Source organism: Mobula hypostoma, chromosome 17 (genome assembly GCF_963921235.1).
Source record: "Mobula hypostoma chromosome 17, sMobHyp1.1, whole genome shotgun sequence".
Classification (NCBI taxonomy): domain Eukaryota; kingdom Metazoa; phylum Chordata; class Chondrichthyes; order Myliobatiformes; family Myliobatidae; genus Mobula; species Mobula hypostoma.
In genome coordinates, this window is record NC_086113.1 from 50,376,494 (window position 1) to 50,402,959 (window position 26,466).

Genomic DNA, 26,466 nt, shown 5'->3' on the forward strand with positions numbered 1-26,466 from the left:
TGATGATACCACTACACCACCAGCCAGGCCAACTTCATAGTACAGCAAGTCAAAATTAATTTGATCAAAGCATTAACAATATTTAATTTTTTTTGATCTAATCAATTCCAGTCAGTAGAAATTATGAATCTAACAAGCAAAGAGAACTTAACAAGAACGTGAAATTGTAAGAAAAAGCTACAAATTCTGGAAATCTGAAACTAAAAATTAAAAATATTCAGCAAGTCAAACTGAATCCCTTGAACCAGCTTGTATTTCATGGTCATGACCTCGGAATCACAGAGTGCCTCATCAAATCTGGAAAAGAAATGAAGAAAGTTTTAAATTGCAGAAAACGGGAGATTCACCTCCTCATATTTCAATTTATTTTGCCAGTTTTTAACATGCTACTTATTTTTTAACAGTTCTTAGGTTGGCTATCAATAAAACATATCTCGATGAACTCAAATTTTCCAATGTTCTGTTTAACAAATGTTTTACTACAATTTTTTGTAGGGTATGTTTTTTCATTTCTTGCAGGGTGGATCCAATGCTGCTTTTAACATTACACCATAAAAAAAAAGAAATGTTTGACAAGGGCACAAAGAAAATATTTCCGTTGACTTCCAAACTTTTAAAGCCAGGGATTCAAGTGCCTGGAAAACTTAAAGCGCAAACATGCACCATCACTTAAATATAAAGCTCAAAGAATAAACACAAGAGATTCTGCAGATGTTGGAAACCTTGAGCAACACACACAAACTCTACTCTACTTCCATGATGAGGCCATACTGAGGTTAAAGGAGTAACACCTCATATTTCATCTAGGTAGCCTCTAAACTGTTGAGATGAACATTGATTTCTCACACTTCTGGTAATTTCTCTAACCTCCTCCTCCTCTCTTTTTCCCTTCTCCATTCAGGTTCCATTCTTATCCCTTCTCTTCTCCGTACCTGTCTTTCAATTCCCTTCGTCCTTCCCTTCTTTTTCCACAGTCTACTGTTGTCTCTTATTAGATTCCTTCTTCTTCCACCTATCACCTCCCAGCTTCTTTCTTTAACCCCTCCCCCACCTACCCACCGTCCTCCCCACCTGGCTTCACCTATCATCCTACAGCTTGTACTTATTCCCCTCCCTCCATCTTCTTATTCTGCATCCTTTCCAGTCCTGATAAAAGATCATGACCCGAAACATTAACTGTTTATTTCCTTGACACGAGGAAATCTGCAGATGCTGGAAATTCAAGCAATACACACGCAAAAAAAAATGCTGGTGGAACACAGCAGGCCAGGCAGCATCTATAGGAAGAGGTACAGTCGACGTTTCGGGCCGGGACCCTGTCAGTCCTGATGAAGGGTCCCGGCCCGAAACGTTGACTGTACCTCTTCCTATAAGTGCTGCCTGGCCTGCTGCGTTCACCAGCATTTTTTTTGTCTGTTGCTGTTTATTTCCTTCCATAGTTTCTGCCTGACCTGCTGAGTTCCTCCAGCACCTTGTGTGTGTTGCTTAAAACTCAAAAGAGCTGCAATAGACTAAAAATGCTTGCTCTAAGTGTCAATCTTGATTTGTTCTTGTCTGTATGACAATTGAAATCCAATTCCAGAGACATAAGCACAAACTTGGGCCAATATTCTAGTCTTTTCTTGCAGTTGCCGTCAAATTTGAGATTAAATCGAGGCTTTATATACACTTGAGATAGACATCTAATGTTATTCAAAGACAATCAATATTGTAACAACCAAATCTGGTTGCTTTGGTTGTTGATTGATAGAGATCAGTGAGTACATGGGAGGCACGAGGGCATAAGCTAGTCAAGCTGCCACTTTACAGCTTGAGTGATTCAGGTTCAACCCCGACCTCCAGTGATGTATGGAGGCCACAGGCTCTCCCTGTGACCGCACTGGGTTTCCTCTACAGAAGTGCCTGATGGTCAGTTAATTGGCTGTTGTAAATTACACCAAGGGTGTAGACACTGGAGGGAGTGTGGGGAGGAAGAAAAAAACATGATTAGCCCACAATTAGTGTAAACGTAGGCTCGATGGTCAGTGGGACCAAGAGCCTTTTATCATGCCTTACAACTTTGCAGCTTCACAGAATATATTAGCCTACATTATAGCTGTGACACTTTCTAGTGCCACTGAGGTGCTTTCTGTCAGAAACACCTAGAAAGGCAGGGATCATTTTTGCTGTTAGATCCATGGTTGTTGTACCAGGTCTGGCATTTTGATAATTAAATACAAATTTTCCTGAAAGACTCTGCTGAAAATATAAAAAGTAAGCAACACACATCAAAGTTGCTGGTGAACGCAGCAGGCCAGGCAGCATCTCTAGGAAGAGGTACAGTCGACGTTTCGGGCCGAGACCCTTCATAAGGACTAACTGAAGGAAGAGCTAGTAAGGGATTTGAAAGTGGGAGGGGGAGGGGGAGATCCAAAATGATAGGAGAAGACAGGAGGGGGAGGGATAGAGCCAAGAGCTGGACAGGTGATAGGCAAAAGGGATAAGAGAGGATCATGGGACAGGAGGCCCAGGGAGAAGGAAAAGGAGGGGGGGAACCCAGAGGATGGGCAAGGGGTATAGTCAGAGGGACAGAGGGAGAAAAAGGAGAGAGAGAGAAAGAACGTGTGTATATATATATAAAAATAAATAACGGATGGGGTACGAGGGGGAGGTGGGGCATTAGCGGAAGTTAGAGAAGTCAATGTTCATGCCATCAGGTTGGAGGCTACCCTGACGGAATATAAGGTGTTGTTCCTCCAACCTGAGTGTGGCTTCATCTTTACAGTAGAGGAGGCCGTGGATAGACATATCAGAATGGGAATGGGATGTGGAATTAAAATGTGTGGCCACTGGGAGATCCTGCTTTCTCTGGCGGACAGAGCGTAGATGTTCAGCAAAGCGGTCTCCCAGTCTGCGTCGGGTCTCACCAATATATAAAAGGCCACATCGGGAGCACCGGACGCAGTATATCACCCCAGTCGACTCACAGGTGAAGTGTCGCTTCACCTGGAAGGGCTGTCTGGGGCCCTGAATGGTGGTAAGGGAGGAAGTGTAAGGGCATGTGTAGCTCTTGTTCCGCTTACAAGGATAAGTGCCGGGAGGGAGATCAGTGGGGAGGGATTGGGGAGGACAAATGGACAAGGGAGTCGCGTAGGGAGCGATCCCTGCGGAAAGCGGGGGGGGGGTAGGGAAAGATGTGCTTAATGGTGGGATCCCGTCGGAGGTGGCAGAAGTTACGGAGAATAATATATTGGACCCGGAGGCTGGTGAGGTGGTAGGTGAGGACCAGGGGAACCCTATTCCTAGTGGGGTGACGGGAAGATGGAGTGAGAGCAGATGTGCGTGAAATGGGGGAGATGCATTTGAGAGCAGAGTTGATGGTGGAGGAAAGGAAGCCCCTTTCTTTAAAAAAGGAGGACATCTCCCTCGTCCTGGAATGAAAAGCCTCATCCCGAGAGTAGATGCGGCGGAGACGGAGGAATTGCAAGAAGGGGATGGCATTTTTGCAAGGGACAGGGTGAGAAGAGGAATAGTCCAGATAGCTGTGAGAGTCAGTAGGCTTATAGTAGACATCAGTAGATAAGCTGTCTCCAGAGATAGAGACAGAAAGATCTAGAAAGGGGAGGGAGGTGTTGGAAATGGACCAGGTAAACTTGAGGGCAGGGTGAAAGTTGGAGGCAAAGTTAATGAAGTCAACGAGTCAATGAAGTCAAATGAATAAAAAGTAATGTCATTTTGCAGAGTTTCACAGTGTCAGAGGGCAGTGTTATGCAGCCAAGGAAGATCAGTAAAGAATCATTATCTAGCAGTTGATGAACGTAAGGCCTAAGGTTTTGAATGGTTCAGTGAACAAGTTGATGATGTACTGGAGCTCAGCTTCCAGGCACACACAAATGTCTAAATTCTGCAGCTCAGTTATTGAGATTTGGATATTTTCCGATCTGGAGTGCAGTGGAGGTCAAGTTGAAGAGCTTCCCAATAGTTCTTAAGATTACCTTCCTTCCAGCAGGAAGCTTGCTGGATGCGGGGTAGAAACATAGCAACAAGAAATATTTAAAGTGTCAGGACAACGACACAGTGTATTTGGACAATGGTATTCACTGAGCTGTAGATCTTTTGGTTCGGATCATGGCTTGCAGGAGATCCTGAAATAAACTTAGATGGAGACAAATGATTGCGAACATTCAACTTTGAGAACAGTACTCCTTCTGTGTTGTGGAGTCATTAGAAGGAATGACTGGAGAAAGTACTCCTTACATACCAGTTCTATTGAAATTATACTTCTAACCTCAACAGTTGGCCCTGCTGCTGTTCTACGTTTCCTTTTCTGTCATATATGTTTCCAACAGGTTTCTGGGAATAACACAAATGAATGAAATGTGTTGCAGAAATGATAACACGTGTGGGAAAATTCCCTTTGCATTCCAGCCAATGCTTCAGCAACCTTAAAACAATGTAAAACCCATGCTAAACTCAGCCAAACCCGTACCCTTTTTTTTTGAAAAAAGGAAAATTTTAAAGCATTACCTGAACACAAACACATTACTTTTCTGTGTTCGGGGACGGGGGAGGTAGTGGGATGAATCAGCTGGATTTCTGAAGCACCAGGCATCGGCAAGGTTGAAAAGTCTCCGCCAATTACTGAGCAATGTGTGGTATGTTAAAACTGGCAATCAAGGGCTTGGCTTTGTACGCGCGAGTTATGTTTAATCACAACAATCATTAACATCGTGGGGTGGATAGATTTGATCAGGTAGGGTGTAAACTTTAAACTATCTTGGAAGTTTGTCAAAAATGCAATTAGTCAGGTTTACCACAGGTCATCGCAACAGGTTACACACCTCTAATCTATAAACCTAATGCCCCTTTGGCGGCGTGGTAACCCAGATATGCTTCTGAGCATTCATTCCTGACAGTTAACTCCTTCAGCAGCCGTTTTGTTAAAAAAAATACAACATACTTTTAAAAAGACGTATTACATCACAGAGTTTCATTCAAGTGCCCCAAGTTTTTTTTCCAAAGTTAAGCCCATCCTCCGCCAAGATCATGAAATATTTTCCGACACCTCATTCAGACGACACCAGCCCAACCCAGAGCCACCAAAGCTCCGGCGTAACAACTCAAGCCCGAGTGACATTCCTGCCAGCCAATCAGCATGCGGACTCCTCTCGCTCTCCTACCAGGAGGGCCAATGAGAAGTGCGGGTGTCGAGGGCACAGCGCTGGGTTGGGTGGGGCCGGGTAGGGGGTGGAGCCCGAAGCCCGCCAGCCGACGGAAAGGAGGGTGGTTGCGGTTGAGCGCGCTTTGTCGGTGGCTGGCGGTGTTTTCCTTCTGTACGGTCCATGCGGTGCTGTTGACACTTCCTTCGACCGGGAGCCGTCACCATGGTGTAGGATGGCAGAACAGCCAAGCATTCCCTTCAGAACCACAGGTTCTAGGGTGTTGCACCCACTCAGCGTGTTCCTCAACGTGCCGCTGGACCAGGTAAGGAGCCCGCGATCCGCTATTCCAGCCATTTCTTCCCATGCTTCGGCTCCCTCATTCTTTTTCCACGACCCAGTTTGCATTCCGACCCTGCTCGCATAACCGCGGCAAGACTGTCCACCGTGCCAGATTGCCGAGGGACTTTCTGTTGGGCTGGACGCGATTCTGCCTCAGACGAATGAATGGATATTTGCTGTTAGTTGGCGCATCCCCAACAGGTGTAATCTAAAGGTTCCGCACATGGCACTCTTTAAAACTCAGCTTTGCTTCTGACATAGTGAAACTTCTCAGGAGAACTGCAATCGGAATTTAACAGGAAGCATGATAAAGGATTATTTGGGGAGCTAGATAGAAGTTTTAGCCACATTCTGGGTGGGACTGCAAAGAAGCTTTTAGACCGAGAGGCTGAAGACAACTGGTGCAGTGAAGGAAATTGGAAATTGTACAGGAGGACAGTTCTTGAGATGCAGAGACCGCAGACTAAAGTGAAAGTTTGAAACGAGAGATAAACTTAAAAAAATTATGCTGCGGGATCAGGCGCTATTGTATGTGAGTAATTACTAGAGTCGTATGTGAATCGCGATTTGGGACAATGCCAGTTTACTTAGGATGCAATTCAAGATGACGGCCAATGGATTATTGGTTTACGCAAATCAAGCAGGAACAAAGACTTGCAAGGGTCGAGAGTCCCTAAGGCTGTGTCGCCTGCCTGGTACCCAGGTTCAGGACATTTTATCTGATCTACAGAGGAATTGGAGTGTGAGGGAAAAGATCCACTTCGTGTCCATGTGGGTACCAACGACCTAGTTAGAACAAGGAAATAGGTTCTACTGAGGGAATGTGAGCTGGTAGGGACTAAATTTAAAAGCAGAACCAAAAAGGTAATTTTCTACTTTTAATCTCCGGATTGCTACCTGAGCCAAGTGCAATTTGGCATAGTGTCAATAAGATTAGAGAGTTAAATGAGTGGTTCAAAGATTGGTGTAGGAGAATTGAGTTTGAATTTCTGGGGCATTGGTGCCTGCATCAGGGAAGAATGGAACTATTACAATGGATGGCCTTCACCTGAACTTTGCTAGGACCTGGCTGCTGGCGAATCAAATAGCTAGGGGTGTGGATAGGGCTTTAAGCTTAAGAGTGGGGGGGGGGTGGGTTCATCAACAGATTGGAAAAAAAAATATGGTTAAGGTAAAAGGGGACGTTTACCTCAGAAATCTCCAGAATAAAAATAAAGACAGAAATTTGAAAAGGATAAGAATTTAAGGTCATGGAGACTTATTTGAGAACAGGGGTGTTGAATACTGGCCTGAAGGCGTTATATTTGAACGTGCACAGTATCTGGAACAGGTAAGTGAGCTTTTAGCGCAGTTGGAAATTGGCAGATACAATATTGCAGGCATTACAGAGTCATAACTAAAAGAAGATCACAGCTGGGACCTAAATGACCAAGGATACACATTCTATCAAAGGGGCAGGCTGGTGGGTAGAGGGAGTGGGATAGCGTTGTCAGTAAAAATTAAATCAAATCCTTAGCAAAAAGTGACATATGATCAGAAGATGTAGAATTGAAGACTATGGACGTATTAGTAGTGATCTTTAAATAATCACTAGATTCTGGAATGGTTCCAGAGGACTGTAAAATTGCAAATGCCACTCTATTCTTTAAGAGGAAAGGCAGGCAAAAGACAGGAAATGATAGGCTGCTTATCTTAAATTCAGTGGTTGGTAAGATTTTAAAATCCATTATTAAGGATGAGATTTTGGGGTACTTAGAAGCTAGTGATAAAAATAGACTGAAGTCAGTACTGTTTCCTTAAGGTGAGGCCTGAAAAACCTGTTGGAATACTTTGAGGAAGTAGCAGCCAGTGTAGACAGAGCCAACAATTATTGTACGCTTGGATTTTCAGAAGGCATTTGACTAAGTGCTGCACATGAGCCTGCTAAACAAGATAGGAGCCCATGGCGTTACAGGAAAATACTTGTATGGGTGTAAGATGAGCTGACTGGCAGAAGGCAAAGTGTGGGAATGAAAGGGGGTCTTTGGTTGGCTGTGGTGACTTGTGTTCTCCAGGGGGTCAGTATTGGGTTCACTGCTTTTCATGTTATACGTTAATGATATAGATAGCAGAATTTGTAGCTTTATAGTCAAGTATGCAGATGATACAAAGATAAGCGGGGGGGGGGTAAGTAGTGCTGAGAAAGCAGGGGATCTGCAGAGGGACGTGGACAGGTTGGGAAAATCGACAAAGAGGTAGCTGGTGGAATGCAGCACAGGTTAATGTATGGCTATGCACTTTGGTAGAAGGGATAAAGGTATAGGCTATTTTGAAATGGGGAATGAATTCAGAAATCAGAAGTGCAAAAGAATATGGGATTCTGAGTGCAGAATTCCCTAAAAGTTAACTTGCAGGTTGAGTCAATGGTAATGAAGGCCAATAAAATGTTAGCATTTATTTTGAGAGGACAAGAATATAAAAGTAAGAATGTAATTTTGATGTTTTATAAGGTATTGTTTAGACCGCATTTGGAATATTGTGAGCAATTTGGGGCCCAAAACTAAGGAAAGATATGTTGGCATTGGAGAAGGTCCTGAGGAAGTATATGAGAACAAGAGGGTAACATATGAGGAATGTTTGGCTCTAGCACTATACTCACCAGAGTTTAAAATTATGATGTGGGAGCTCATTGAACCTTACTGAATATTGAAAAACCTATTGGGATAAAATAGACTTGTAGAGGATGTTTCCAATAGTGGAAGAGCCTAGGACCAAAGGGAACATCCCTTTAGAACAGAGATGAGGAATTTTGTTTGTCAGAAGATAGTGAATCTATGGAATTCATTGCCACAGATGGCTGTGAAGGCCAAGTCATTGGGCATATTTACAGTGTAGGTTGATAGGCCTTTGATTGGTGAAGATATCAAAGGTGTAAAGGGAGAAGGCAGGAAAAGTAGTTGACAGGGAATATTAAATCAGCCATGACTGAATAATAAAGCAGACTCACTGGGCCAAATAGTCTAATTCTGCTCCTATGTCTTTTAGATGATAGCGTCAGCAGGAACTGAGTTGAGTTAGGTATAGTGACAATTGATAATACAGAGGTGGTTTTCGAAGTGGTAAGGCACTTACATTGAAAGCTCAATCCATGAACAAATAGGACTTTAACTTTATGGTTTAATCTCCTGTAGTGGCCAGGAGAAGGGCTAGAGAAAATAGGGTAGAAAATTTCTGCTTATTCGAAAATAGACAAGAAGTATAAGAAAAGCAGTGAAGGAGGTTCAGAGAAATGCTGGCGAGGTAGGACTTGCTATAATCAGTGAACGTCTGGAAACTGGTGCATCCTCAGATTATCCTGCTGAGGAAGCAAATATGTGAGAAGTCAGAGGTGGATTCTTGGGGCACAGCAGGGCTAAATGGTCAAAGGAAAACTATTGTAGGTGATTTTTCAGGCAGTTACTGGATAACAAGAAAAAAGTAAAAACACAATTGTATTTTTAGGTAAAAGTATTCCTCATTCCATATGTTTTGCGTTTCACCACAACTTGTAGTCTTTGTGGCCCAGCATATGTTTCACTTTGAAAGAGTTGTAACCCTTGTTCATTGATCTGCATGGAAGGGTATGACAGAAGCAGTATATAAAGAAGAGGTGTCAACCAGAATACAGGTGATCTGTGTGATAAACTGGGAGCAGCATGTCATTGACAGCTAACCAATCGTACAGTCAATTGATCAGATCAAAGCTCTGAAGTTACAGTGCATTTAATCATAGTCATGGATACCAAAACAACTAACAGTTTGTCAAGTGGCGTGAGAACAACAACCTGAGTGGAGACAACATGGACCATTCAAAAGAGATGATATTGGGCTTCAGGAAGCCACAGATCGACTGTTTTCCATTGTATATCAATGGCTCTGCTGTGGAGAGAGTGAAGAGCAAAAGTTCCTTGGTGTGCACATAATGGACAATATAACCTAGATCCACAACAGCACCTCACTAGTCAAGAAGAGACAGCAACATCTTTTCTGTAAGACTAAAGACTGCCATCACCATGGACTCATTACTAGGATAGCAAGCTGTTTACTGTTTACCTGTGCTCCGCACTACATGCATTTTAAATTGTAGTTGGGTGAGGACCAGTCGAGCCACCACCCTCTTCCATCTGGCAGAACTGGTCCTCACCTTGAACAATTTTTCCTTCGGCTCCTCTTACTTTCTCCAAACTCGGGGGGTAGCCATGGGTACTATGGCTGTCGCTTCATTTGCTTCGTGGAAGAGTCAATGTTCGAAGCCTTCCCCAGTAATGCTCCTCAACCCTTCCTCCGCTACATTGATGACTGTATTGGCACTGCTTCATGAACCAGTACTGAGCTCATGAACTTTATCAATTTTCCCTCTAACTTCCACCCTGTCCTTGTTCACTTTCTTCTCTGACACCTCCCTCCCTTTTCTTTATCTCTCTGTCTCCATCTCTGGAGACAAACTGTCAATCAACATCTTTAATAAACCTACAGATTCACACAGTTATCTCGACTATACATCTTCTCACCCTATCTACTGTTAAAACAAAATGATATTCCCACTTCTCAGTTTTTTCACCTCCATCGCATCTATTTCTGTTTCCATTATTTTTAAGGAATGGAGTTTCTCTTCTTCCACTATTGATGCTCCCCTCACTTGCATCCCCTCCGTTTCCCAAATATCTGTGGTCGCCCCATTTTCCCGCCACTTTCAGAGTGATAGAGTTCCTATTGTCCTTACCTACCAACCCATTAGCCTCGGCATCCAACACATTATCCTCTGCAACTTCGCCATCTCTAAAGGGATCCTACCAGTAAACATATCTTTACCTCCTCCCCTTCTCCGCTTTTCGCAGGGTACGCTCCCTCTTGCGATTCCCTTGTCTATTTGTCCCTCCCCACTAATTACCCATCCGGCACTTATCCCAGCAAGCAACCAAAGTGCTACACCCACCCATGCACCTCCTATCTTGCCTTCATTCAGGGTCCCGGCAGTCCTTTCAGGTGAGGTAACACTTTACCTGTGAACTTGCTGGGAACGTCTGTTGTGTCCAGTGCTCCCGAGGCAGCCTCTTCTACATTGGTGAGACGTCTTAAATTGGGGGACAGCTTTGTCAAGCACCTCTGCTTCATCTGCCACAAGTGGGACTTCCCAGTGGTCAAACAATTTAATTCCAATTCCCATTCTTGTTCCAATATATTGATCATGACCTCCTCTTGGGCCAAGATGAGGCCACCCTCAGGGTGGAAGAGCAGCACTTTATATTTCGTCTGGATAGCCTCCAACTGTGGCATGACTAGCAATTTCTCCTTCTGGTAAACAAATCCCCGCACCCCACCTTCCTTATTCCCCACTCTGATCTTTTACGACCGATCAGATTCCTTCTTCTACAGCCCTTGACCTTTCCCACCTAGCTTGCTTCACCTATTACCTTCCAGCTATCTGCCTTCTCCTCCCAACTTTTTTTTATTTTGGCATCTTCCCTGTTCCTGTTCAGTCCTGAAGAAGGGTCTTGGCCCAAAACGTTGACTGTTCATTCATTTCCATAGATACTGTCTGATCTGCTGAGTTCCTCCAACATTTTGTTTGTATTGCTTTTATTAAGATATTTATGACAATATTTTGGTTTATGTGTTGTGTGTGATATATGTTTTGTGGGTGCACCATGGTCCAGAGGAATGTTGTTTCATTTTGTTGTATATGTGTACAATCAAACTTGAACTTAACAGGATGAGATAGTTCTACAAACAACCGCATCATTAATGGTGGGTCTCAGATGCATGTGTGAGAGAAGAAACAATACAGCTATCTTCAGCCACAACTGCTGAGTAGTTGAACAAGTTTATTGTTCCTCTAATGCCCCAACATCACAGATATCTGTCTGATTTGCTGCACAAAAGATGTTCAGCATACTGAGTGTAATAAATTTTTGCTGAGCAGTTATATTCCGGGACTAACCAGACTTCTGACCAAGCTGTTCAAGTATTGCTCAACAGTAAAATCTACCACAAAACAAGGATAAATACAATTTGATCAGTTAATTATCCCATGATTGTTCTGTAATCGTGAGGAAAGTGATGGAAGCTATCAATGACAGTGCTGTCAAATAACACAGACTGATAACCTATACCAACTTCAACATAGCCTTCAAACAGATTTCAAAGAGCAGCTGAGGTCTACTGTCCCTGAGTTGTAGTCAGAGTTGAGGAACTGTACGGCAAAGAAACGGGTACTTCGGCACGCCATGCCCATGTTGATCCTTTGTCCATCTACACTAATTCCATTTGCCTCATTAGGTTTATATCTTTCTACATCTTGTCTATTTAACTGTTTATAAATTGTCTTAATCAAAGCCATTGTATCTGACTTCAGTTGGAACTCACTGAAGTCAGTTCCAGATATCAAAAACTGTGTATAACAAATAAAAAAAAACTTTCCTCTCAAATCCCCCATAAATCTACTGCGATTCATCTTAAACCTATGCCTCTTCGTTTTGACGTCCCTGCCATGGAGAATAAAAGATTCTGATTTCCTGTCACCTTGGCAATAAATTCTGTATTCACTACCCTCTGACAAAAGAAATTCCTTTGCATCTCTATTCCACAGGATATTCAAGGCCATGCTGTCTGGTCATTGACTCTCCCATTATTGGAAAAAATCCTTTCCATATCAACTTGGTCTAGGCCTTTCAATTTTTAAGGGAACCATGGACTTTAACAACAGGGTCCATCTCTGCTCATCAAAGTTCGTTAATGCCTTATCATTTACTATATGCATCCTACACTTAATTGTCTTCCAAAATTCATCACCTTACACTTGTGAGAATTAAATTCCACCTGTCAACATTCAGGATGACCATGGTTGGCTTTCTGATACCAAGCTCAGCTGCAAATATATTAATCAGCAGTACAGTATGGTGTAATTCAATCCCAGTAAGATTGTCTGTTGAAAGCCCTATCTGTAGTTTCAGCCCTTTGGGGCCCAACTTCTACATCTACCACTTAGCTTCCAATCTTGTTCAGTCAAAGAGCAATGATGCTGACGTGTGAATGACTTCTACTTCTCCTTAACCCCAAAGAAAAAAGAGAATAGATTTTCCTATTTGAGCTGTATTTGAAATGCAGGCATTGATTGTGACCAAAAAGGTGGTAAGTGGTGCTGCTTTATGAAGATGGCTAAGAGTCATTTTTGTCACATTGCGCAGGCATTTTTAGAAGGAATGACTTTTCAGTCGTGCAGATAATATGGTTTTAGATCAATGAGAAGCTCAAACTGATTTAAATATTTGTTAGATTCATTTATATTATTAGATACATTTTTATTATTTAAAACTTCAGATGAATGAAATTGATTTGAAGAACCTCCACCAAGGGTCATCAATAGACATCATTGGTCCATTAGTCTACTTCATGGTATTTAATTTTAACTGGAACCGTGGCTTGATTTTTTTGGTGGGCTAGTTCACAACTCAGTGTTTGCTTTTCATCAGCATGAAAATTCAATTACTGCCAGAAGTAACTTCAGTTCAAACTCGCACAACCTTTTATGGTGGCATGGTCAATAATAGTAAGGCCAGAGCAAGCATGTAGAGAGGAGTTACGCATCACGATCTGTAACTCCTTGTATACCAGATCTAAATGCCAGTCTTATAAATCAATAAATAAATGAATTAACGAATAAGTTAATAAATTTCACGTCACATGTCGGTGATAATAAACCTGATTCTGATTCTGAATTAGAACAGAGGACAACGAAGTACAGGTCCTTTGACTTACAATGTTGTGCCAAACTTCTAACTTACTCCAAGATCAATCTAACCCTTCCCTCCCACATAGCCCTCCATTTATCTTCCATCCATCTGCCTATCTTAAGAATTTTAAAAATATCTGTTGTGTTTCTGCCTCCTCCACTACCCATGACAGTGTGATCCACACACACCTACCACACTCCGTATTTAAAAGAAAACCTACCTCTGAAGTATACCCCCTATACTTTCCTCCAAATACTTTTAAGTTACGTCCCCTTTGATTAGTCACATGCACCCTTGGAAGATGTCTCTGGCTGTCCACTTTTTCTATGGTTCTTATCATCTAAGTCATCTCTCATCCTTCGTTGCTCTAAAGAGAAATATCCTAGCTTGCTCAACTTTTCCTCATAATACATGTTCTTTAATCCAGGCAGCATCCTGGTAAATCTCCTCTGTACTCTCTCTAAAGCTTCTACATCCTTTCTATATTAAGGCAACCAGAACTGAGCACAATACTCCCAAGTGTGGTCCAACCAGAGTTTTATAGAGCAGTACCATGACCTTGTGGCTCTTGATGTCAATCCCCTGACTAATGAAGGCCAACACTCCATGTGCCTTCTTAACCACCTGAAGTATCTATGGACTTGAATGTTAAATTCCCTCAGTTCCTCCACACTGCTAAGAGTTCTGCCATTAACTTTGTAATCAGTCATCAAGTTCGACCTTCCAAAGTATATCACTTCATACTTTTCTAATTGAACTTCACCTGCCACTTCTCAACCCAGCTCTACATCATGTCAGTGTACCACAGAGCTTGGCCAGAACAACGCAGAACACAGCAAACAACAAAATAACAACAGCAAAACAAGTCCTTTTCCTTTCCATCTCCCAATCTCTTATCTCTTAAGTATTTTCAAAGTCAGTGGAAAGGATTTGTACTTTGACCACAAGTTAAGGCCACTCTGAAGCAGTTATCAAGTGTGTATTGAAGGAATTATGGATTTCCACTGTATCTGTGGGATGCATCAATAAATTCAAATTGTAGAAGGAATGTGAAAATATCAATATTTCCCTTGTCTGATTTTCTTTGACAAAGGGAACAGATTGATCTAACTTTTAAGCCAAGCCTGAAGCATCTTTGCCACTGCTTTAATGCAGAGAAGTGTTTACAAGCAATTAAACTGAGTGGGTGGGATGATGAAATGGAACATTCAGTTTCCACTCTTTTTTAAAAGATTTTTTTTTCAGCCGTTGTATCTGGTGGAAGTTGGTGGCACAGCTAAGCTGAGAAAATTGACAGAGATCATACCATGTCTGTGCTGTGGTACTATCCCTCTTTTTTTTTGCTGGATATCGTGGTCAGAGATTGTATTGGACAGCTGTTGTGAGTGCCCCCCACATAACATATCCCTACTGATAGGGGGTTGTCTCAAAAATTAGCAGTAGGATTGAGGTGATAAGTTTGGATTCAAGGATACTGTCAAGTCACCTGTGTTCCGATGTGTAGTGCTTCAGCCCCTAGGTGTACTCACCTTCACTCACTTTCGGCAACACAAATTTCATCTTTTTTGGCACACAGCTGCTATACCTGTGCAACTGATTACATTCGTCAGTGTCCAAATGCCATTGATGTGCAACCTCTCCCTTTATAGCTATCATTAAGAAATATTTTCCAATCATCAATTCAATAACTACTGTAACTTTCATCCCAAAGCCCCTTTCCCTTGCTGCAGGAAAAGAGAATATAGAACAATTGGAAAATAAAAAGTAGAGAGCCACAGGGAGCTTCAGTTGATTATTCTTACATCTGCAAGGGAGGTCGTCTTGGAGCTAATGGCTTCTCTTGCATTCCCTACATCTGTTTGCTTCTGCTCAGCTGAAATGCTTCTGTTCTTTCCCAACTTCCCAGGGCTGTACAATGTTATCTCAATTGTAAGAGCCCTCTGACATTCTCTCTGGTCTTTCCGATCTTTCCAGGCATCTGAAGTGGAATGTCAATATGTTGACAGCTTGCTCAATGAGATTGTCTTTGACCGTGGAGAACAAACAAGAAGCTTGTGGAACTCTCAGATCAGGCAGCATCTATTGAGGAAAATGGACAGTTGATGTTTTGGGTCAAGAGCCATCATCTGGACTGAAAGAAGGAAGATAGTTGGTATTAAAAGGTTTGAAGGGATAGAGCAAAAGCTGCAAGTGATGGGTGGTCCAGGTGAGATGGGGTAGCAGACGGATGGAGGAGGGAAAGGTAGAAATTGATTATTTTACTCTGGCATTGCTTTAGGGATGTCATCAACCATATTTTAAGAAGAATTTCCCTGGTATAGTAGCAGCTCGCAAGTCTACTTTGAGATGAGAAGGGATTAGGGTGGATTTCCATTGGATGAAGTAACCACATTAGCTTCTGTGAATCCTATGCATGCTCACAGAAAAATGCTCTTGTGGTTATCCACCAGACACTTTTTAATGGACTGGATTCCTTCATTTGTAAACAGTACAGAGTAATTATGAGAGGTGCGATGATGGCCACCTGCATGCACTTGTAGGAAGCTGGTCAAAGCTTAAACTATTTGTTCACTGACTACTTTCAAAATTAATGTGATTGGCTGCCCAGGAAAATAGTCCATCAGTAACCTGCATTTTGCACTTCTTTCAGACCAAATGTGTTAATTTCTAAGTGTTGCACATGACTGGAAGAATCCCAAGGCAGATAAGTTGAAGAACGCAGTGACTTTAAAAGTCTCTGGCAAAGAGTGGTCACTTGTCTGTCAGAACAACATTGTTTCCAATTTGCTGCTTATCATAGCCGTGGCCTGACTTATCACTGGAGTCTACTCGGACGTATGCACTCTGAGAAGCATCATAGGGATAGTGTCATGGAAAATTATCAACAGAGAAGGAGGTTTTCAGTCTGTTCTGTCTGTGCTAGGTTAAAAAGTGCTGTTTGGCTTTACCCACTTTCCGGTCCTTGCTCCGTAGTCATGCAGATCACCGCTCTTCAAGTGCTCGTCCCAGTCAGAGGGTTGGAGACCTTCTTCACTTTGGCTGAGTTGAGAATGTTCCTCATCATTTGTCTAATCTTATCAGCTCTTTGAAATCTATGTCTTTACTTTTTGAAATTGAAGGAAATGGGGCTCACACCTTTACACTCTAATTATGGCCATGTGCCTGCAGGACTTCCCTGCTGACCTTTCACCCTTGGGTGTGGAGAGCAGCTTTCTTGATGCTTTTTCTGAGGTCCTCAACCATTCAGCATGGTCCTCTTTTAGGCCACATTATAATACATATCGGCATAACCAATGATGACATGGCTATACAGAGCTCCAGAGTTTGGAAAGAAAGCAGCAAAATGTTTCTATTAAAAAAAGCTCAGAACTCCATTACAGCTCATTAATTGCATGGCACCATGGACAATAAATCCTTCTGCTTGCTTGCCCGACAAATTGCTCACCCTACTATAATATCTTCCAGCTCTAGCATAATATAAACAAATCTATATGTTTATTTCTTTAATTAACCTAGGCAAATATGGTTATCTGTTAGCACTAATACAACAAAATTAATGAATGATAAACACAAGAGATACCGCAGATGCTGGAAATCCAGCGTAACGCATGCAAAATGTTGGAAACTCAGCAGGTCATGTAGCATTTATGGAGAGGAATAAACAGTGGGCATTTTGGGCTGAGATCCTTCATCAAGATAGCATTAGTTGATGACTAGTTAGTTATCTTTAAGTTGACATGAATGGATGCTATTTTTCACTTGAAGTGACAGAAAGAAGTTTACAGGTTGGAAGTTGTCAAAAAATTTAGGTAAAAAGCTATTGAAAAGTAAGTTATCCAAGTAAACTATGTGATGTAAACGTAAAAAGAGGAACAGTGAATTTGCAGAGATACTTGCTTTAGTTTTTACCAGGGAAAAATTAAAGAGGAATGTGACTTTGGTCAAGGAGACTAGAAGAGCATTAAGGCAATTAAACCAGATAAATTGCAGGAATTTGATAAAGAAAACCAACATGGATCGGATAGAGCGTAAATATGACATTGTTTCAAATAAGTATAGTCAAAAATGCTGAAGGGACTTTTTGGATGGTGATGGGAGTGCAGAAAATGCTCCCAGATGTGAGTTTGAAGCACATCCCACGACTGCATTCAAGGCGAATTTATATAATTACATGAGGATGCAAGGATTGGAATATATATTTATTTAGGATGAGTTGTTACAGGAGGAAGTGAGGCATGTGTGGTGCAGAAAATTGGACTGTCTTTACTACTTTACTATTTGCTTGGATTCGCTTCTTTACTGTTGAAGCTTAAAGGTTTAGCTTTATTAAGTTAAAGGGTTTTGCAAAAAATTCCATTACACAATATTGTTACTTTCCCCCAGCATTATACTATTGAAAATTGATGTTTGATTTCCCCAGATTGAAACTGAAAATGATCACACCTGGGTAATTTTGCACAGAGCACTCACCAAAATGAATCATACTTGTTGGCTTGTTACAACTTCTGCATTGCTCCCAGTGTGATGCTTGTTTTGGTGTATTATGGGAAAAACCTGAACTGTTTTATCCTGAGGATAGACATTTCTCAGCATTGCTGAGAAATCTAACTCTTCTCATATAATGCTAGATGGGTAAGGAAGGGACTTGATCCTATTGATAAGTTCCTTCCTTTTAACTATTGTTGTACACGTCTCCTACTCCCTGCCTGCTGACAGTCCTTCATTATACCAATCATATCCTTGCTGTTGCTGCAAGAGTCCTGATTACTATTCTCAATCTTCTGGAGTCCATTCAGCAATAAATTCCTTTGCCATCACAGTCTCACAGCTGTAATCTTTAACCCCTCCTTCCCTCTCATCCAAACTCCTTGAACACTAGACTCAATCCCAACTCTTTGGCAACGTGCATCCATTCCTGATAATAAGCAGCCTCTGGATGTCAAAAACTAAGACTATGCAGTACTTGCAAATCCTTAATGAATCATTAACTGAGACAATTTCATGAGGGAATGGGAAATGAATAGCAGCTTTTGTCTGCACAGTTTAAATCAATCAGTTCAGACTCGAGTTTCTAATATTCTCCTGTTTAATCAAAATAAAAGATTGCAACAAATGGGACTGGAATCAAAATTTGAACACTGTTTGCTTAAGCTGCTTCTTACTTTGTTTTGCAGGTGAATTTTACTGTGTGTCAGTTGTTTGCCCTGTTTGCTGCCTTCTGGTTCCGTCTTTATTTAAGTCCCAGTAGAGCAGGGGCAGTTGTACGTCATGTGGTCATTACAATCTTTGGTATATATTTTGCCATCTTCTGCTTTGGATGGTAAGTAATAATGCAAAAACTTTATTTGTACTCTTATTTTTAACGTTTCCCCTACTACTATATTGTTAATCTCAAATGCATTTTGCACATAAAAGTATTGTTGCTCTTAAGCACCAGTAACATTTCTAATTCAGTCAAAATGTTTCAGTATGAGATTTGCTAATTAATTCTTCATAATGTTGACTAGTGATCAGTAACTGGAAGTTTGAGTTAAGTGGAAAATTAATGGACAGAATACATTGGGATAATTGTGATTAACTTTCCATTTATTTTCAAATAAATATGTTTATATGTGGAAAAGACACACTATTAAATGTTAAATCTGGCTTAGCAATAGCTTTCCAGTCTTATTGTCAGATAATTGTGGGTTTAAGTCTCACTCCAGGGTCTTTGGCATAGTAACTGCGATGTCAAAGGCATATCTTTCAGGTTGTCTCTAATGTCTTTATAAATGTCCAATCCTGTCGTTACTGGAGAGCTATGTTGGTCTGACTCTGAAGTCTCACCGAAGTTTGTCTATCTATATATCTATCTTTGGTCCTCCATTTGACAGTTACACTTTAATCTCTTCTGCCTTTGAGTTCTGGAATTCCCTTCCTAGACTTCTGTGTGCCTCTGTCTCACAGGCTTCCTTTAGTGCCTTGTTAATCTAGTTTTAGTCACCTTTCCTTTTATCTTTTCCTTTGCTGGGCGTTAGTCATATAATTTGCATCACCTAAAGCTCTTTTCCTATGTTGAAGCCTTTTGAAATATAAGCAGTTCTAGACAGATGTCACAGTCAGGGAGAGCATAGGTTGATGAAGTTTCTTGGTGTGAACCCCTGCATCTTAAAACCTACACTGATTGTTTGAAATTGGAAATCAAGGAAAAATTCTGATGAGAAGTATGAGTATAAGGAGATATTATACAAATGTTCTTCCAGCAATTTAACCTAAAATATGGTTAGGATTACCAGAGCTAATTATTCAAACTGAATAATTTAATTAGTAGTAAACAATAACTTAAATATAGGACTTTAAAAATGAATTTAATAAGAATTTCAAGATTCAAGAGTACCTACAGCTTGCACATGAAAAAATTCACATATTATGTGTCTTTGCACCATGATCGGGGATTCATGGACAATAGTTTGTTTACAAAATCTCAGAAGTAAAGATACAGTGAATTCTGGTTAATTTGGAGATTGATTAATCGGGGTAACCACTTAGTAGGGTTAATGCATAAAGGGGGGAAGATCTAGTGCTTTCCCGGCGTATATGACAAATAAACACTCTCGGTCTTCCAGCTGAGTACAGGTATCGATTATAACTGATGTTTCAAAGACAATCTCTGCCATCTTCTTCAGAGATGATGCCTGGGAAAGTCTAGTCCAGTGGTATTTATACCCCAGCATTCCATCTCTCCTGATTGGTTAGTCCTCATCCAATCAAGTTTCCGCTCTCCCACCTCGTTTACAATCAAGTTCCAGTTCTTACTTAGAGTGAGACCTTTGTCTTTGTTAAAATTCTTTTTCACTAGTTTTATTTCAATAACTTCCTTTACCTGGCGGTCCCAAAAGCCATTGGCGTGGTGTAGTAGTTTTGCGCCATTGAAGGCAATCCTGGCTTTTGGGACTGCTTGGTAAAGGAAGCCATTGAAATGAAGGTAGAGGAAAAGGATTTTAACATAGACGAAGGTCTCGCTCTAAGTAAGAACTAGAATTTGATTGTAAACAAGGTGGGAGAGTGGAAACCTGATTAGTTAGTCCTCATCCAATCAGGAGTGACGGAATACAGGGGTTTCATTTTTTTTTTGGCGTGTGCCTCTGTGTGAGTCTGTGCGTATGCATCTGCATGTCCATGCGTGCGTCCAGGATGACGTCTTTTTCATGGCTTTTACAAGGCGCTGAGCGAGAGATTGTGTGGTGTGCCACTCCTCACACAGATATTTTCGCAGTATTTTCCCTTTATTTTACGAGGTCGAGCTGCGATCTCGACACTCAACCCGGCAGGGATGGAAAGCGTACTCGGGAGTGGACCTGACTGGTTTCGAACCCGGCAACCTCCACTCGTTACGCCATCAGCCGGCCCGGAATACAGGGGTTTCAATACAACTGGACTAGACTTGCCCAAGCATCATTCCTGATGAAGATGGCAGAGTTTGTCATTGAAATGTTGGTTATAATTGATATATGTACCCGGCTGGAAGCCCTATAAGAGTTTATTTGGGATTTCCTCTGTTTATTTGGAACACCCACCATCATCATCAGGTGCCATGCCTAGTTTGAGCTGTGACTGCCATGGCCCACACACTCCTGTTTCGAGTCAAGTGGATCAATTCATTGGTATTCATTTCCAGTTCTCTGGCTGCTGTCTCCATCATCATTTGTCTTTGTCTTCCTCTTGCTTTCTTCCCTTCAATCTTTCCCATAATTATCGTGCATTCTAACTCCTCTTTCCTAGTCACATGTCCAATGAAGTTACGTTGCCTTTTCATGATCTCATACATTATTTCTCTTTTTGTGTTTGCTCTGTTCATGACATCCTTATTAGATATTTGTTTCATCCATGATATTCTTTGCATCCTCCTCAAAAACCACATCTCTGCTGCTGCAATTTGTTTCCTCATGTTACTTTTTGGAACACTATACTGCTTAATTGGGGCAGCAACAAGGACATGTTTTTCTTTTATTCAAACACCTTTACTTTCAACGTTTCCCTTCGGTACCTGAGGGTCACCAGCTTCACATCCCACAATTCCACTCCCTCCACACGTGCGCACATGCATAACAGGGAGAGTGTGCATGCATAGTAAATACTTACATAATCCAAATGAATAGAACTTTATATATTAAAAATTAAATTTGAAAAAATTTTAAGACAATTCAAATGTTCATTAGGATATGGGATAAATTCTAACCCTTGAAGTTAATATAGTCCTTAAGGTACCAAATGCCTTTCACTAAGTGCCTTTAACAGCGCAAGAGCTGGAGCCCCCTTCTTTGTGAGACAGTCAACTAGTTGTTCCTTTATAGTTGACCATAACACATGATGAATTTTCTGTACTTGACAATTTCTTTGCTGCTTACCTCTAAATGAAGCCTCTTTCTGTAACTGACTTGGTGGATTTGATGGCACCAACCCAGTAGTTGGCTGTAACGCAAGTACATGTAGACTGTTCTTCTTTGGGTCACCATGGAAAAGCTCAGAATAGAGTATGGCTAGAAAAACAGCATTGTCAATACCTTCGGTCAGTGTTTCTCCTACCAGCTTACTCCGTACAACTCTGGATCCTTTTTGATTGCCAATAGAGAGGTAAATATCTTCCCTCTTCTCCCATCAGAACAATAAAATGTCCCCCTTGAGTACCTCCATCAGGAAGATTTCCAAGAGCGGCATCACTGAAGACAACAAGCCTCACTGAGCAAGCTTTTCCAAGCTGTTCAAACTTCAAGGCTACTTTTCTAGATTGAATTCTGCACACTATCTTGTTGTCTCATGTAAAATTTGTATGGTTGGCATGTTTTGTGCTGGATGCCAAGTTGCAGGCATAAAACACGATGTTAGGTCTGCTCTGCCTTGCCACCGATGGAATCTGACCTATCTCTGACCAATGTCACTCTGCTTCAACTTGACTGAGGTGTGCATCCCGTGTGCAGCTTGTGAGGATTCCATGTGGATTGTCTGAAGATTCCTGATGTAGCTTTCTTGGTTCAGTTGTACTGTTCCATCAGCAGCAAGGATGTCTGTCCCTACGTAGCAGGATCTGTCATGTTCCTCCTGTCCAACCTGACTTTAGCTGAGGGATAACTATTGTGGCAAAGTTTTGTGAGCCTCCTCATCTGAAGTCAAGTATTCCAATCATATGATATCCTGAATCTTGCTGGTAAAATACAGCTGGATCCACTTGTGACGTTTTTCCACCTGTTTTCAACATTATTTCCTTGACCTTTTTTATACCAGTAGAGTGATGCATCTGCTAGACCATACACAGGCACCTTCCGAGTTTCCCTTGTGTTCCTTCACTTCTGGCTTGGGTGGGGGGGGGGTGCGGGTTTAATGTAACTGTCATGTGACAGCTCCATTCCCTGTAAGAATGTGTATTTTGTGTCCATGCAATGGGGTTGCCAATGCTTTTGACACATCACTGAGAGTAGTAGTCGAAGAGGCTCTGATGCACACGTTGGCGTGTTTTTCGGAGCTCTTTTATGTTCAGTTCCTCGAAACCTCTTGCCAGCAGACATGCTTTTGGTATAATTCCTATCAGGATTTCTTTCAGTGTGTACACCCATCTTGTAGACACTGTCTTTTGGCCAATATCTCTAGCTTCCTCAAACACTTCATTATTTCTCCAACTACTGATTTCATCGTATTTTGCAGATTCTTTAGTTACTGGGATACTTTCATCTTGATATTTCTGAGATGGTCCAGCCTGATGTATGCATGATTCAATATGAAGTCTGTCTACACGTGACATGATGACTGACCCTGCAGTGACACTGACTGTGACTGGTTCGAGGGAATTCAAGACTTCGGAGCGAAGGTTCCCGAATTCGAACCCAGCTGGCTCCCCAGGTACGCTATCCATCCGTGCTGGGTTGAGCACCAAGCTAGTAACTCGACCTCGTAAGAAAGAAATTGCCTGCTACAGAAACATCAACAGCAAGAAAGGATGGCCTATGCTCTCTCGTGAGTTTAAAAGGCAATTTCCTTTTTCCTTTGAGTCCCCAACTGCACTCTCTTCAGCACTGTCTGTGCCAATGTTGAACATCGCTGTTGGGTCCTGAGCTGCAGTCTCTTCAGCACTGTCTGTGCTATGTGACTTTGTGCCAGGTAAGTGCTTTTCATTTTTGTGTCATTCTCCATGGATTTCTGGCAGTCTTCAGTTTGTGCTGTACGTAGTCTGGAATGATGCACTCTCACGTATGTACGTCCAATGTTTCACGAATACCATAACTCCATCCTGACCAGGACCTTTCTATTCTGTACAGTCTGCTCTTTTGTAATACACTTCGTCCCCTGTGTCATATTTGTCATTTGTAGGATGGACCAGTACCCTCAATGCTCTTCAAATTATCGCTGAACACTGCTTCAGTGAAAGGCTTCCTTGATGCATGCAGTGCAGAAATATGTTTCCCAACCCACTCACTCATTGTAGTGCCCTCTAGAGCAGGTGTTCTGTCAACCAGTACAGAGGGAAGGTTTGGATTCTGGCTGAACACCAAATGATATGGGCTAAAGCCATGTACATTGTGCATGGTATTCTTCACCATAAGGGCTCAGTCCAGGGCTGTGTTTCAATCACAGCCATTGCTTTTCTTTACCTTCAGCATTCTTTCAGTAAGCGTTTGATTGTGTTGCTCCAGAAGTCCATTACCCCAAGGACTATATGCCACTCTTGTCTTTGTTTCAATGTTAAAGTTCTCTGCCTTATCTCTGAATTTATCATTATTAAATTCAACACCATTATCACTGAATACTTTATGAGGTAGGTCATGCACACTTATCCAGGAATGGATGAAGTATTTTAACTATCTCTGGGGTTCTCTTTGTATTTATGCTGCTACCAGCACTCAAATGTGTGATGTGGAGAAAGCACACTCCTTGCTCCAGTTCGTGGACGTCTGCGGCTACAGTTTTATTGTATTCAGATGCTAGTGGCAGATCAACCTCAGGCTTGAGCTTGGGCTTTCCAAACTTTTGGCAGTCTCACAGCAGTCAATTATTTGCTTTAGAATGGAAAAATAATCTGCATCTTTGTTCAACTCCTGAGCATTTTCTTAAGTCTATCTATTGAAGTGTGTCCAAACAGCTTGTGAAGTTTGAGCAACATTTCTCATCTAAGGTCATGCTTTGTGCAACAGTTAGTACTTTGTTCTCACATTGGTTTTCAGTAATGACTTTATCTGGGATGTTCACACAGTCATGTCCAGAGCTCATGAGCTCAAGAGACACTGGCTATTGAAACATCATTGCTTGGTCATTCTCCATATCCAGTACTGCTCCTGCTTTCTTTAGGGAAGATTTACTCAAGAGAAATGGAATGTTCACCGGTACCACTTCTGTTTCAATGTAACATTTTGTCTACTCTATATTTGCAGGAATTTTCACTCTTTTGGTGGAATGTATGATTTTCCTATCTCCAAATTTGAATACTTTGCTACTAGGTGTATCTGAGTTCACCAATTTCTGAACTTCATTCTGGTTTAATTCATTTACATAGCTTTCAAGCCATTTTCTCCACACACTGTATGTGTGCGTGCTGTGTCAATAGCAGCGGATTCCAGAGCTTCTATCGTTGAGCTCTCTGCCTCAGATATCTCCGCATTAGTAAGTGATTCCTACGTAAACAAAGTGATATGGCGCTCTCCTACATCTTCAGATTTGTTATTTTCTTCAGTTAGCCTGACTTGTTTGGTTCTGTGCAGACAGTTCCTTGCCCAGTGGTAAACACCTGGATATACCTCACATTTCGATCTCCTACTGTACTTGTTTATTGGATTTGTGTCAGGTAATGATACCCTTGTCTGGTCCCTCTAGGATCTATGCTTGCTGTACACTTGTTTCTGTTCATTGAGGTATGCCGTCCTGACTTGAGCTAATTCAGACTGTTGTTTCAACAGCCTTTTCTCCAAAAATCCTCCTCAGTGCCGATTTCATAGATGCAAATGTGACTCCTGTGCATGCAGTTAACACTAGCTGTTTGTTCTTTATGTCTAGACATGCAGTTTAAAAGCTAATACGGCATCAGGAAGTTCAGTTTTGTACTTATGCATGCGACTGTACTTTGTTCAAAATCGATAATATTTTTAGAACTATCTGTATAAATGTTGTCAAAGTCAGAATATGCCTCATAAATCTGATCCTTTTCTTCCTTCAAAAAAAACCAGTCAAGTGTATTTATTGGCATACCCATACCATCATCTTTGTTCAAGTCTTCCACCAAGATTCCCATCGCGGTCTCTCTCACTCTTCCTGAAAGTGACAATGCAACAGCCAAGGCTTGCTGCTCCTCCAGTTTTGTAACAGGAGTCCACATTCCAAGTTCATTTTTTTTTCAGCTTTTGTAAGGCTTGCTCTCATCAAATGCTGCAGGCAGGATCCTATTATTGGAAGCCATTCTCTGCTACCACGGTTATTGCACACACCACAAGGACACGTTTTTCTTTTGTTTAAACAGCTTTACTTTCAACATCTCCCTTCAGTATTCGAGGGCTGCCAGCTTTATATCACAGAATTCCACTCCCTCCACATGCGCATGTATACGAAATACTTACATAGTCATAGTCATACTTTATTGATCCCAGGGGGAAATTGGTTTTCGTTACAGTTGCACCATAAATAATAAATAGTAATAGAACCACAAATAGTTAAATAGTAATATGTAAATTATGCCAGTGAATTATGAAATAAGTCCAGGACCAGCCTATCGGCACAGGGTGTCTGACCCTCCAAGGGAGGAGTTGTAAAGTTTGATGGCCACAGGCAGGAATGACTTCCTATGACGCTCTGTGCTGCATCTTGGAGGAATGAGTCTCTGGCTGAATGTACTCCTGTGCCCACCCAGTACATTATGTAGTGGATGGGAGACATTGACCAAGATGGCATGCAACTTAGGCAGCATCCTCTTTTCAGACACCACCATGAGAGAGTCCAGTTCCATCCCCACAACATCACTGGCCTTACGAATAAGTTTGTTGATTCTGTTGGTGTCTGCTACCCTCAGCCTGCTGCCCCAGCACACAACAGCAAACATGATCGCACTGGCCACCACAGACTCGTAGAACATCCTCAGCATCGTCCGGCAGATGTGAAAGGACCTCATTCTCCTCAGGAAATAGAGATGACTCTGACCCTTCTTGTAGACAGCCTCAGTGTTCTTTGACCAGTCCAGTTTATGGTCAATACGTATCCCCAGGTATTTGTAATCATCCATC

The 26,466-nt window shown here is 41.7% G+C and overlaps 1 protein-coding gene across 4 annotated transcripts in view; it reads left to right on the forward strand.

Annotated features, from left to right (window-relative positions):
- Positions 1-5,253: 5,253 nt before the first annotated feature.
- Positions 5,254-26,466, forward strand: part of LOC134357735 (lysophospholipid acyltransferase 1-like) — a 117,274-nt gene continuing 96,061 nt past the window's right edge. For 2 of the 4 annotated variants that reach the window (XM_063069362.1, XM_063069365.1), the window contains exons 1-2: positions 5,254-5,463; positions 18,406-18,551. In XM_063069362.1, the coding sequence (XP_062925432.1) occupies positions 5,374-5,463; positions 18,406-18,551 (236 nt within the window). In that variant the 5' untranslated portion in view covers positions 5,254-5,373. Of the gene's footprint in view, positions 5,464-18,405; positions 18,552-26,466 lie in introns of those variants that run through there. The other 2 variants (XM_063069364.1, XM_063069363.1) reach the window with 2 other exon arrangements.